Source organism: Spodoptera frugiperda, chromosome 31 (genome assembly GCF_023101765.2).
Source record: "Spodoptera frugiperda isolate SF20-4 chromosome 31, AGI-APGP_CSIRO_Sfru_2.0, whole genome shotgun sequence".
In the NCBI taxonomy this organism is placed as follows: domain Eukaryota; kingdom Metazoa; phylum Arthropoda; class Insecta; order Lepidoptera; family Noctuidae; genus Spodoptera; species Spodoptera frugiperda.
The window spans coordinates 2,689,997-2,705,186 of NC_064242.1; the positions used below are offsets into that span (position 1 = coordinate 2,689,997).

At 35.2% G+C, this 15,190-nt stretch overlaps 1 protein-coding gene across 1 annotated transcript in view; it reads left to right on the forward strand.

The window, feature by feature from the left end:
* The first annotated feature begins 193 nt into the window (after positions 1-193).
* LOC118276262 (transferrin) overlaps positions 194-15,190 on the forward strand; it is a 33,299-nt gene continuing 18,302 nt past the window's right edge. Inside the window, exons 1-4 of the mRNA XM_035594510.2 lie at positions 194-399; positions 1,635-1,737; positions 2,633-2,772; positions 8,331-8,449. Coding sequence (XP_035450403.2) covers positions 324-399; positions 1,635-1,737; positions 2,633-2,772; positions 8,331-8,449 — 438 coding nt within the window. The 5' untranslated portion in view covers positions 194-323. The remainder of the gene's footprint in view (positions 400-1,634; positions 1,738-2,632; positions 2,773-8,330; positions 8,450-15,190) is intronic.

A 15,190-nucleotide genomic window follows, 5' to 3' on the forward strand; every position in this document is an offset into this window, starting at 1 on the left:
CTTCCTACAATACAGATGTCAATCTTAGATCTAGTATTTATTCATAAAAAAAAAACTTCGATAAAAACTATCATAATAATATCTACAAGATCTTCGACCAAGTAAGTGAATCTGTGTCGCGTTGTTTTCCAATACGCATCGCCCGTTGCACAGGGCCATACAATCTATGTATACTTCACTACACAGGTCATTTGTCCGGCAACCGCAATATCCACCTCTGTGTTCGCAAGTGATGGAACAATCACAATAAGATAACGTGTGAATATAAAAGAAGTTTCTTGGACGGCCCGCGGTAGTAAGGCGATAGCGCGCTCGCCTTGACCATGGCAAAGTACCTAACAATATTAGCAATTTATCTGATTGCCCTAACATGTGTCTGTGTGCATAGCAAAACGTCATGTATGTGTCATTTATAGTCTATTCTCTTTTTTTTATTTTTAAAAATGTGTTTTTTTATTAGTGTATTGTGTTTTGTTTATGGAGCTCGGATTGGTGTTCGAAATTTGAAATTTTTTTTAATGTTTTTTATTTATTTGTGTTTTTGTAGTGTTGTGGCAAACGATATTTTTGTATCGATTAAGTATTAAAATAATATTTATTTAGTGTTAAGATTTTTTTTTCTCTGCGAAAGTGATAACAAAGAGTTATGTTCTGACTATGTCAGTGTTTACAATGTAGGTAAATGTGCTATCTACCTCAAGTTGTCTGTGACATTTGACCTCTCATATTGCAAATATCATCTGCAAATATTTTCGAGTTTCGTAATTTTTGTTGCGGAACATAGCTTCCTGTTTTATGTTCAATAAAGTTTTACATTATTTAACTATGATAAAATTTACTTTGTAACAGCTATTTAACACAAAGTAAAGACGCAAAAGACAAAATGTACCTGCAGTTACATACATTTTTATATTAGGTACTACATTAAAGTAAATAAGACTTGCATTTTTACGTTCATCCAGAATCTATCTTGCTTTCTGAATCCAACACATAATGGCCAATAAATTGTGGTAGAAACCATTCGTTTGATGTGTTTATTCCATTTCGATACCGAATTTCGTGAATCGATTACTATTCGATTTATGTCTGTGAGTAACTGTCTCAATAAATCGTCTGGAATCGAATAGTTTGTCAGCGGTGTAACTTACAACACCTATATTATGTTTCTCTACGACTTTATGTGTGTAACTAAAATTACTTACATGTGTCAAGGAACAAATTACTTTGGCCGCTTGAATTTATTACAATTTCACAAATTCTATGTTTAGTGCTCAAAAGATTAGACTTCTAAATCTAGGATTGAATACCGTGTTAGGTATTATGTCATGCAATCATGTAATACAAACAAATAAAATTAAATATCAGAGGTCATTGACATTGAATAATTTAGCACCAAATTGATTTTAGGAAATAAACAATTGAAACTATTTATTTTATGTATTCCTATAATATTACATTTTTCGGAGTGTAATTTCGATAATTAATTGATTTCTTATATTTTGTTCTTTCACATCACTATTTTTGTAATCCATAAACAAAACAGTAGTTCTATTTTTAAAATTTAAGAGAGCACAAGAATTATTTTGAATTTAAGTCTTAAGAAAATATAATTTGTGTTTTTTCTATTATTTTAGTTAAAATATGCGTCCCATCACAATACTTAAAATCATGCCAGGAGATGGCGAATGCACCAACAAAATCCAAGACCCAGATTGAATGTGTACCAGCGAGAGACAGGTTAGTCATAAAATTACAATACCTACTATGTAATTTATTTAACATTATGAAATACGGATACTGAATTCAGGGCGTTACCAAGGAGGTTCCATTAATATAGTTGGTTAAAATAATGTGTTAGTAGTTTTTACATTGTATCTATTGTGATTCTCTGCCTACACCATTCATCACCGTAAGAATTGGTTTTAAGTTACCTAACTAAAAATAAAGTTAGCATTCCAACAAGACCTAACTTCTAGATTGCCTCTCAAAACACTAGAGATGTCTCAACACACGTGCCAAGTTGTCCAATTTAGACAATTACTACGGGACCATTTTTAGAACCATTTTTAAAACTACCGTCTTCTACGTCATTCTTTTATTGTGAGCTGCTAAACTTATTGTGGTTTAGGGTTGACCTTAATTGACAAATTGTGTGATTTTGAAATCAATTTCATGGATGCTTGGTATGGAGCTTATGGCAAAATTGTCTGACTGCTGTACAGGTCTCGGGTTCGGTTTCCGGGTCGGGCAAAGTTTTACTAGACTATTTTCGGGTTTTCAAAAATTTCTCAGTGTTGAGTCACAGAATTGTGTCTACTATAATGGCAATAAACTCAGCACCTATTACATGGGACTTATAACACAAATAGCAAAAAGTGGATGTAGGTACATTGTATAGAAATAAACGAAAGAGAGAGAAATCTCTCCAATCGCACGCCCTGAGCTCGATGTTCAGCTATACGCATCCAACCACTACCAGCCACCTTGCGGATATCGTCCCTCCACGCAACTGGAGGGCGTCCTACACCACACTTGCCTAGGCGCGGTCTCAATTCTAGAACATGTTAACAATACTTGACTCTCCTTCTAACTACTCTCTCTCTCTCTCTAATCGCACACCTATCACTTTCAGAGTGGACTGCCTGAACCTAGTGCAGCAGCGGCAAGCTGACATTGTGCCAGTCGACCCTGAAGACATGTACTGCGCCACCAAAGTACAAAACCAGGACTTTGTCGTGATACAGGAGTATAGAACTGTTGAAGAACCTGATGGTAAGTCTTAAAAAATGTATATGTATTCTGATTCCATCGCTAATTCCTAGCCCTTAAAAGACCGTCAATGCACTTGCAACGACTCAGGTAATTCGGGTGTCTATAGGCGGCGTCGATTGCTTACCATCAGGTGATCCGTTTGCTCGTTTATCGGCTTATCTCAAAAAAAAACCATTTGCCAATTCTTCTGTGACGTGTAACTTAAAATGGGACGTTAAAGGAATTTAAGGTAGGTAATTTAATATACGCCTAATTCGTAAGCCAAAACTAGCATCAACAGCCTGTGATATAAACTCCAGCAGTACTGGACTAAAACCCCCTCCACGTAAGAAGATTGACCATAATCTTCAGGTTTTAACAGGCGGGTTTATCAGAGAGTGTTGCTGTTTCATCTCTGTCAAATGTGTAGTCCATTCATCTCTAACAATACCCAAAATAAAATAAACCCCTCATTAGACTTTAGTTCTTTTTTTGCAATCGACTCGTTTAATGGTCTTCTTCAGCCAGTACATATACGAACAAAGTATTCTCTTTTCATAATTAAAACCTGTTTCGTAAAATACTGGCTTTTAAAACGACTTTCCAAGTTTGAAATCCTCATTATGGCTCTTCAAAAGATCGCTACAGTGAACTTTAATGAAAACCACTAAATTCTGCTCGGTCGACTGCCAACTGTTTGAGTTTGCTACAAACTTATTTGTTGAAATGTTAGCGCTCAAAAGGAGTCCCAGCTTCTATGAACTTTGAAGAGAAAAGAGATATATACAGTTTAAATCTCATTTAAACTGCTTTTGAAGTCTCTCAATGGATACTTAATAAGTTATTTAGCCAGTATTGTATAAGTAAGACCTTGTTATCGCGTTTAAGTTAATTAAGCAACATTCCCTTAGGATCGATTTCCTAATTAAGCTGAATTAGACGAAATCTTTGATGTTTCAATTAATCGCTTAGCTGGGCTTTTACAGAAATCCATAGGGACTCGTGTTTTTAAGTCTTTTAAATTAACAATGTTCCATTAGTCGGAAAATTACAAAATGTTTTTTAGAGAAAAGAAAATGTTACAAGGAATGCAAATGCTACTGAAATAGAGTTCTTCCAACTGGTTTCGTCACTACAACACATCCTAGAGCCTCTGTACATGAACTGCTCGAGCAAATTCCCAGTGATTCACATACACGGAGCGGGCTTGCAGTTACAGCTGGAAGCTGCCATTGATAATTATAACCGATAAATACTGATTAGGTCATTGACATAGAAAGGACATAGATAAAATCCCGCATCGCTGTTGCGGGGTAGACTAATGCTAGATGGCGTGCATTAAGGCAACTACTCGAAATCGCAACGTAATTCGATAAACATAGTAAAAAATATTCTTAGTTTTTAAAACTACCCGGTCTCACAGACATATAGGTTCCCGATGGCGGGTTAAAGCCAACGGCAGCATAAGATTTTGGAGCAACTCAAAACTGAATAAAGTTCCTTTAAGCGCAAGAAGTTTAAGCTAGGTGTTTCATCTTCTTTAAGTTAAACCCGTTCTACAAACTTTTATAAGAAGCTCGTGACTAATCGTTGAAACTGTCTCACCTTTTAAGTAGGTACAGACAGACAGCATATCAAGCTAACCTTAAAATGTGAAACTGCAATGAAAATGCAACTTTATAACTAAGAATCAAAGTTGATAATCGAATAAAGACATTTGAAAGAATGTACTAGCTTGTTGCAGCTCGTCTGTAGTTTATATTCATTTTACTAAAGGAGAGATTTATTTTAGCAAGTACGTTTTACAGCTAGGTACTTGGATCGTCTTATTACGTAGTTCTACTACGTTACATAGTCTTAATAGATAGTTTATTCGTTACTAGCTTCTACCAGGGGCTTCGCCTCATTCCCGTGGGATAAAAAGTAGTCTATGTTTTTTCCTAAATCATAATCTATTCCTGTTCCAAGTTTCATCCTGATCCCTTCAGCCGTTTTGACGTGATTGAGTAACAAACAAACATACAATCTCACAAACTTTCGCATTTATAATATTAGTATAGATTCTTTAAGCAATTAGTAGGTATTGGTAGAATACCCAAATAATAATTCTTATATCAATATAAATTCAAACTATTTAAACGTTCCTTTAAAAAAAAATCTTTCATGTTGTCTCCTTGAGCTTGAACGAATAGTAGAAATACACAACAGCGAGTAATCTTACGAATTCTTCTAGCTTCTAGGACCCACCTTTGCTCCGAAAACCTATCACTTCCCTTCCCAATTTCCTATAAATAAAAATAGAAAAATCATAAAGAAAATCTTCACAAAGAAAGGTTGGAATTTCATCTCGAACCTATGCCATCAGATAGTCCTGAAATATACATAGAGAATTGTTTTCCTATCTCTATGTTAGGACACTTACTTACCCTCTATCATGAAATATGTATGAACTTCCACCTGCTCTTTGTAGGCTCCAGACAAAGGCTAAAACATATATTTATAGCACACACAGTTCCACATCAAGCTATACATATGTATAAAACCAGTTTATCATGTTCCCGCTTTGTATGGTCTTTCTCCACAATCGACGGTCAATTTATACTGGTCTTGTATAGTTTGTTGTGTTACCGTACCTATGTACTATGTACAAACACTTATGTTGAGTACAGTGTGATATATCGTTGAAATATGTAGTAAAGAATATGAGATAAAATTGTAATGCTACGAGTATTTCTGTTCTGTTTGGAACAAATATTATACTCGTGTGTAGATTTTTCTTTATGTTTCCACAAATTATGTGTTTTTTGATTGACTTCTCCCACCTTGGGCGAGGCGAGAGAGAATATCAGACTCTTACTGACTAAAAACCACCCCGTTCCTACTCTTTCTTTTCGAGCCGGAGCCCGGTAACCCGCTAATCAGTCCGTAGCTTCGGGTCGTAAAGGCGATATCCTGTATTACAATATACAATAAATAAATTTACTAAAAAATAATGTTATAATTTAATAACCACATCTGTCTCGTTCTACGGAATAATTTATTACGTTTCAAATAAAAACAGCGTGAAATATAAATATATGTTACCAAAACAAATATAGAAGTAGGTAATATAAGACTGAAGTAAAGTAAGATGAATTATGAGACAGACAGACGAATACAAAGGATGTCCCAAAACTCAGGCAAAAAATAATATCGATAGATTTAAAATTTGTATTATTTCTTTTTATTATATAATATACAGTAAATAGAATAGCATGTCGGGTAAATGGCCTCAAATACAGGCTGAGAAAAAAGTTAATTATTGTATTCTATCAAAATTACTTCTTGAGTGAATTTTATGGAACACCCGTTACATTAATATTCCTTTATATCGTAAAAAATGTGTGTACTCGGAGACATGATAACCCATTATCTTTATGACTGTGTAAGGAAAAAGTATATAGGAGGAAGACAGAAACAATATCTATAGGACGCTACTTAAACCTACAAAAGGCTGGTAACGCACCTGTGACTCCTCTGGTGTTGCGGGCGTTGATCGCTTACCATAAGGTGATCCGTCTGCTCGTTTGGCCACTATTCCATAAAAAGAAACTTTGTAATAAAATTGCTAATGGAGTTATCGAGATTTTCTCCTTTTTTCCTAATGCACCATATTATGTATGTTTATCATTTTATTTATTCACTAAATATTGGTATTATATAGTTATTTTACTGTAAATGGTCCGTCTGTCAAGTCTCTCTGACAATAAACTCGCTTTCAACATTACATCTTAAATCAAGAAAAAAATAGATTGCAGTTTGCAATAGAACTAAAAAAATCAACGTAGAGCTGCTAGTACCTACCTAATAGAAAAGTTGCAGGAAAATTTTAATAATAACATCCATTGCATAGCAACTGTATACAATAAAAAATACAAAGAAGTGCTCAAATAACCCGTTTCTTTACACAAAGCTATCCATTACGAAGCAGTAGCCATACAAAAATGACATTTAAAAATAACAACAATAAGAACAAATATCATTCAAACAGATAAAGCATTATCAATCGCTTTCAATCTAAACGGTGTTTATACAAACAATGTAACTGTTGCGTAAGTTGTGATCGGGAGAAAGTTTCAAATGATATGTCCCTAGGCTATCGAATCGAAACTATACCTGTTATAACAACAGACGCGATAGTAGACATTTGAATAGATTGTGAAACAAGTTGTGATAGTGACCAAAATATTTGTTTTGGAACTATCTAGAGTTGTTTGTGGCTTCATTCCTTGGTAATATTTACTTAATTCTAGGTTACACAGTATTATATTAGGTTACCTATGTCAGGTGTCTAACTTACTTATGTGTACTTTCTGACTATCATTTAAAAAGCTAAGTTAAGTTAGCCATCAAACCACCACAGATGGAACCCAGTAGGGCTGATCAGGGCGGGAGAAGTCATTGGTTCATCATGATTTTTATCCCTTGTAAAACAAAAAAAAAAGTTAGCCATGTGGTATTGGCAAAGTATGATACATTTTGACTAAAGTTCTATTATAGATCGGTGTTTTTGTTGGATTCTGATAAACAAACCGTACCGTTTCAAAGTACAATCCCATCAACCATTCCAAGCATAAAGGTTATGGCAGACGCTCTCTTATTTAGAGCAAGCTCATAGTCCAGCAGTAGATAGATGCCAGAGATGTACTAATTGCTCCTGGGCCCTTTGTATGAATTTACGCTTAACGAGATCGAAACGAGAGCACGTTCGGCGCAATGATTAGTTGGTTCAACCGAGCCCAATCAAAGCACCGAACGCGCTCTCGTTTCGATTTTATTGATGATAATGTTGTTAATTACCTTTATGATTTTCTATTCAAGTAAACATTCAACAACTACCACAAAAACTGTCCAAAGAAAGAGACACATAAGTAGTACAAGCACGTACGTGAAAATGGTAAATTATAATCCTTAAAACAAGATAAGCTTACAAATGTAAAGGTAAACAAACATTAAATAATAAAGTTTAGAGTAACGCGAAAGATAAAACGTGGAGATGGTACGTCTACCTTTCTCATAAATTGTGTAACTTTAAGGAAATAGGTAGGAAGGTGTAGCATGATAACGTGGCAATGAATCGCCTGGTTGTAAGTATAATTACTGGCGTTTGTGGTAAATTAATAGGACAGAACAATAGTCCTAATGAGTTGGTTGTGGGTATAATGACGATTATGTGTATCGTGGATAATTTGAGGCGTTACATTGTAAGTTTACACGAAAATGTACCTAGGTTTATATCTATGAATCTTATACTTCATTATTGTATTTTGTTACTTTAATACTGAATACAATTCATGCCCTAAGGCACAGGCCCTACACCTCTACTAAAAGTAAACCAAACGAGCGCGTAACGCGCTCTGATTGGGTGACACGAAGGAATTAACCAATCAGAGCGCCGAACGCGGTCTCGTTTCAATTTAGTTCAACGAAAAGCAAAATCATACTAAGCCCTCTGATTGGTCGACTCCAATGAACCAAGTAATCAAAGTGCACTCGTTAAACGTAAAACAAACTCATATTAAGCCTGTTTTTATTTTTAGCACCATTCAGATACGAAGCCGTCATAGTGGTACACAAAGATTTGCCGATCAACAACCTGGATCAACTGAAGGGGCTGAAATCCTGCCACACTGGAGTTAACAGAAATGTGGGATATAAGGTAAGAGATCGATACTAACTTATAACCTAAAAAACACTTTTGGTCTTAACCTTTGAAAGACGATTAAATTACTTTTCTACACTTATCACAATTCTATGTCAAAGTCAAAGTATTTATTAGTGTGCTTTTTGGTGATACAATAGGCCTTATAGTTTCATGGTTATGATAATAGACTCGCCCTTAGCGTTGAGGTGGTTAGGTATCTCTACCTATCCTTTCGGGAACATTAGTGAAGAATGTACTAATTCGATATGTCTAAACCTACGTGAAACGTTTGCTTTGTGTTTCGTTGTGTAAGTAAGGATACCAGAAGCCCCCATTTCCCCCTTCCCAATCCCTGAAACCTCCATGAGCGGGGGCGATTGCTTACCATCAGGTGATCTGCCTGCAAGTTTACCGGATTATATCATAAAAAATATCTCCTGTCAACAAGTCTGCTGCCAGACAACTAGGTATGCAAACCCAAATTCACAGACAACTATATTTAATTCTACATATTTCCGAATCGTATAACTCAATAAATAATTCGACAAAAAGCAAATACCTACGAAAAGAATCTAAATAAATATGACAGCGCCTTAGAATGTAATAAATTTTAATGAGGGTTTCCATTAGTGTGCGAATCGGGTGCAAGTTGAGCTTAAGAGCCTCCCCAAGTCTCATTATGTTGGTTCCCTCAGAGCTAAGAGTACCTACCTATTTTATCAGTAGGTACTCGGGCCAATCCCTGTTAACAATCTTCAGCTGGGGTCCCTATTATGTCTTTTATAAATCTAGATTGACGAGAAATAAGTCTGAATTGTCAGTCAGACAATACTAAGAAAGGTCTAATCGAAAAAGGAATATCTTTAAAATAGATGTCAATGTGGGAGAGCCGTGTTTCGGCACGAATGGGCCGGCTCGACCGAAGTTATACCACGGCCTCAAAGAAAACCGACGTGAAACAACGTTGATGAGGTTACCAGAGGCCCAATTACCCCCATCCCCATCTTACCAATCCCCGATTCCCCAACGAATGTTAAATTCCTAAACCCCAAAAGGCAGCGCACTTGTAACGACTCTAGTGTTTCGGGTATCCATAGGCGGCAGCAAGTGCTTTCCATCAGGTGATCCTTCTGCTGGTTTACCGGCTTAAACTAATCAATAACAATGCAAAATCCTTCCAAATATGACTGATAGAATCAATCTTATTTTAAACGGTAAGTATAAAATAATAAACGATAACCTACATCAATGAATGATTAAACCTTCCAACCCTGAGAAGTATCAGGAAAAAACAATAAATAAACACAATAAACCGATTTATTATAGTGTTAAAGTCTTTGTGCGTCCTGTCATATAATTATTATGTACATAACAATTGTATGTAGTACTTTTTTATACAAGAACCGGTACGTAGACACGGTTACACATTAATCTATACAAAACCAGCATAAGTTGACCGTTGACTGTACAGTAAGATTATACAAAGCGAGTTCATGATAAACTGGTGTTGTTCAGCTCGATGTGCAGTGCAACCATGTGTTGCATGCAGAAAATGCCATCACGAGTTCAAGGCAAAGACGATCCTTGCTTTATTGCCTACTAGTAAATAAGTACTTGTTTTCAACCAGTTCCTTTGTGCTTAACACCGTCAAATATTCAAGGCGTAGCTTTTATGTAGGTTCATAAATACTTACTTAAACGAAGGGAATGTATTCACAAGGCAATTTTGAAGGCGAGACAATGAACCGGAATATTTATTAACGTCTTCGTTTTCATTGAGGAAACTCTTGTTGAGAATATCGGTCAAGTTTGTTTATTTTTGAGTTTTACTTTCGTAGGAAATACGTTTAATATTATGTTCAATTCAAGGACATGGTAAAAAAAACTACGCATGTGTAAATGAATACTGTATAAGAATTTTATATGTTTACGTATTGAAAAACATTGAAGATGCTATTTATAAAACTACATTAGCAAGTGTTACTGGACAGGAATTGATAAGTAACAAGAAGTTATTTGCCACGCTAAGTACGTAACACCTATCTTTAAAAAGCTATAAGACCATGGGAACTTACTATACGTGACATTACTATAAAACATAATATGTTTTATGTTGCATTTTATTGTGTATGGTCTTCAAGAATAAGAGTGTGTACCAAAAATCGGGTTGATCTGTCGTCAGGAAGGAGGAGAAATTTAATTGCAATTACTGAATTTGGTCCAAACAAACAAACAGGTCAACCTAAGTTTTTATTAAGCAGGAATAATCATCCAATGACTTCTCCCGCCTTGGGCGAGGAGAGAGGGAGTGTCAGGCTCTTACTGACCAAAAACCACCCCGTTCCTACTCCTGTTTTTCGAGCCGTAACCCCGCTAGGCGGTCCGCAGCAGGTCAAACTAAATAAAACCGTTTAATATAAGACAAACTCTACATAGTACCAAGAATAAATCCAATGAACGAAGTAGGTAGAAAGGCACCTATATTATGAGGCATCATTTCGTCCAGTAACAAAAACTAATCAGACTTATTTCTGATTATAAAGAGAGCACAGATCTTCTTCTCAGCCTCGTATAATGAAGATCCCTTTTATTGCAGTCATAAACGAAGGTACCCTTGATTAAATACGTACAGACAGACGGAAATCTCCACAAAGACCGGGGTAGTGAAGCGGAATATTAAAAGATAAGTAGCTATAAAAGTATACGGTTTTATATTTCAGATATGAATATGCATATATCTTAGAAAGTGTAATATAATAAAACACGTCTTATTTCGGAAAAGGGAAATGTGTAAGATGTATTAAAACAGGCTTATTCCGGAATTTATTGCCATATCTAATTATCAGTAAAAGTAAAAATATTTAGACAAATAAAACAATAATTAATACCAAAGCCCCATAATATTCAGGCTTTTTGAGGCGGGAAAATCATCTAATGACTTCTTCCGCTTTGGGCGAGGCGAGAGGGAGTGTCAAACTTACTGACTAAAAACCACCCTGTTCCTACACTAGCCGGAGCCCCGGTAAACCCGCTAGGTAGTCCGCAGCTCCGGGTAATATGCCCTTAAAACTATATATGTATATACTGTAACTAATAACTGTGTATATAATATATGTACCTACCCTTAAAACTTAATCAACGATCCACACCAGTCTAATAGAAACCCAATAAGTCGATTCAATCTAGAAACAGATTAAAACAAAACGACCCTGGATCCTAAAACCCAGATTCCCTAGATAGTTCCCAAGTAAATATTAGGCATAATATAATTAATTTAGGCCAAGTCCTATCGCAAGTAGAGCTTTTACCATTCTGAGCTGAAATGAGGGCATCACGGCATGTAGCGAATACATTAATGGTTTTATGACTGTAAGTAGTTTTACCACAGGTATAAATTAATCTAGTCTAGATTTATAAATAAAATTGGAGTGTCTGTTTGTTATATTGAAATAATTAACCGCTTTAAACTACTTACATGCATGCGATACATGCACCAAAATAATATTTTTTACAATCTTTGTCTATCTGTTTCTTGATCTGTCTGTCTGTTCTCGCTAATCTCTGAAATGGCTGGACCGATTTTGACGGGAATTGATATTGTATTTTCTAATTTATTTGTGTATCTGTAGTATTTTATATGCGCCATAGATGCCTGAAATAAATATAAAATTGGCAAGTAGCTGTTGTAGTAAGGAGTAACTATAGTAAGGACCACTGGACATTATCGTTGCATTAAAGTGATTTGATTTAACTTAGGCTATATTTATTGGTCACAAAATCCGTAATCCTCGCTAACAAAGCCGCAGGCATCAGCTAGTTTCATTTTAGTAATAAATTCGTTGTAAGTATAATTTTGTCCACCATTATATTACTGTACCTACAGCACTAAATAGGTTTTGTTCTGGCACGGAAGGAAACCTAACATGAATTAGGTACTATAGACATCCATTAGGACTAATGAATAGCGTGTCTTTTGAAATATGGTTTCAGTATACTTGCTTACTTTTAGTATAACGACCTAACTGCCATACTTAGAGACATTTAATAATTGCTTAAACTATTCTTTAGTAATAATTCTGTTCCAAAAACAATGGCTAAGGACTGGGTTAAGTTACCATTAAATGACTCGGTAAATGACTTATACTAACTATATTATGGTTTCTTCTATATGTATTATGTAACCTGCCATGAAAGAAAAAAGATTAATGATGTCTACGTCAAAACTATTTAAGATATACAGGGCTTTTTTTAAATCATGTTTAGAATTTGGTCTCAGCCAACTCTTGAAACAAATAAAAACATACAATATAGTTTTATAACAATATATAAGACTCCTAATGTGCGAGGCCCAATTACCTTCCCTCCCCAATCCCCGATTCTCCAAGAACCCTTAAAATTCTAACCTTCATGCAACGCACTTGTAATATGCCACTGGTGTTTCGAGTGTCTATGGGCGGCGGCGATTGCTTACCATCAGGTGATCCGTCTGCTCGGTAACCAGCTAATAGCATTAAAAAATCCTAATATAAGAATACACCTTAAGTACGTACTCAAAACATAAGTAATTACTTGAATACTTACAACAAAAACGTAACTTAACACGTTTTAAAAGAAAATTTACTTATTTGTAGGTACATTGTTCAAAAACGCAATTAGGTGGTGTGCTCGTTAACGAAGTAGCAGGCTGTTGGTAATTATATTTCAGTTAGTACTGAAACTTTTATTACGTGAAAGGTTAATTTATCTAACAGCTGAACATATTAAACAAAACTTAGTTAATGTAATGTAATAATTTATGTACCTTATTGAAATATAAGGTGTTCTAAAATTATCTGCCACGGCTTTAATGGGAGATAGTTTTGTGTTTGAAGATTAGTATAAATATATAGTAAATCTAAATAATTTATTATCAATAAGTTATTTTCATGTAAAAATAATCTACGTATGTGTTTGTTGTGAAAGAACTACGGTATCTCTTTCACTGTCCTGTCGCTTAGCCAATGAAAACAATTGCTATCAATTGTTTTGAATAAAACGACGCATCGTGCGTATTTTTGTGAACTATTTTATGCAGAGTAGAGTCAATGTATATTAGACTTCTTAATGTTCTCAAATTGCATTAACTGGCCCGGGGTACCTACGAAATATCTTCACTATTGTTATCTTCAATCACAACACTACCTCTCACTAAAGCCGTAGCAGATAATTTTAGAACACCTTATGTAGGTACCTGTCAATATATAGGGATATAATATAGTATACACATATGCAAGTAGAGGTAATATATGGTTTCGTCGTCTATTTTTATCTGCGCCTCTCAATAGCTACTTGAAATTCAATCGAGAACACAAACACAATGCGAAATCAACTCGACTTACAACCGGAGATATTAAAAAAATACGTCGAACAATAGACAACAAAGGAATACATCGGAGTCTTCTTTCAAACGAGACGTGAACACCTAAATTGAACACAGATTACAAAGTAGGTGCCTATATTGGAATATAAAAATAAACAATATTGGTAGATAGGTGCGAGTAAAGGTGCTACCACACCAATCGATTGATAGCCGACAAATGCTATCGATCTATGGTAGAATGGATTGGTCGATCGATAGTTTCTACTTGACCAATGCCGTCGACTGGCAATCGATCGGTACCTATTAAAGCTACTACACGAGTCGATTAACGTCGACCGATGTCGATCTATCGACTATCGATCGATTGGTGTAGTAACACCCTACCGCTGCTTTCTTTCCATGGATAGGCATAAATTACGAGTCGTAACGTGCACCTCTGCCTACCCCTTCGAGGATAAAAAGGCGTGACGTTGTGAGTGCGTAAAAAGTCGGTGAAAAGCATAACTTTCCTCAAGCCCTATGAAAAAATACAGTGTTACAATAAATCTTATGATACTTTATGTACCCGAATCTAAGGTATACATAAAGTATTATCAATAGCCAAGGATACAGACATGCGGAAACGACGGACAATTTAATAAAAATAAACTTACATTTGAACACGAAAATACTCTGCAAATATTATCACACACAAAACAAACTTATTGTAAAAACAAAATAAATTAAATATTAAAAGTTTTTCTGATGAACACGACTCACAAATAGCAAGTCAAATATTAGCACAAAAACGAAAAAGTATGCTAATACGTAGGTACTTTTCAGACGAGAATTTCCATGAATTATTTTGAGTCTGTGGATGTCTGGTAGAACGCATTAGTATTACAAAGAGCCGAGGCTATGTTTAAATTAGAATATGAAGTGAAACACGATTTATAAGGATGGTAATGAAACATTTTCTAAGTTAACAAGGGTTTGGCTTGAATTTTACTTCGCATAAAACATCCATACGTGGATTTCGATTTAGATAAGTATATTACCAGTGGCCAGTGACATAGGTACGTATAGATTGTGCGTAATTTTTATTCTAGACATCGATCTACAAGGTCGCTGTTTATAAATGAGACAAAATAAATATTTCATGAATTTCATTATTCAGTCAGAAATTAACATCAAGGCATTTTTCAAATACCTCGTAAGCGCCTAGAGCTACAAACACATGTAAATAACAACAAATAAACATACCTAGCACAGACATATTGTCGAAAACACTCGTTACTTAGGGCTGAATAAATAAAAAACAAAAGTATTTCTGTTGTATCGCCCAAAACATCTACTTATAATTCCGGCCGTATAGCTAGTGTCAGCTGTGAGAAATATGCCTTTATGGAGCCGGCTAT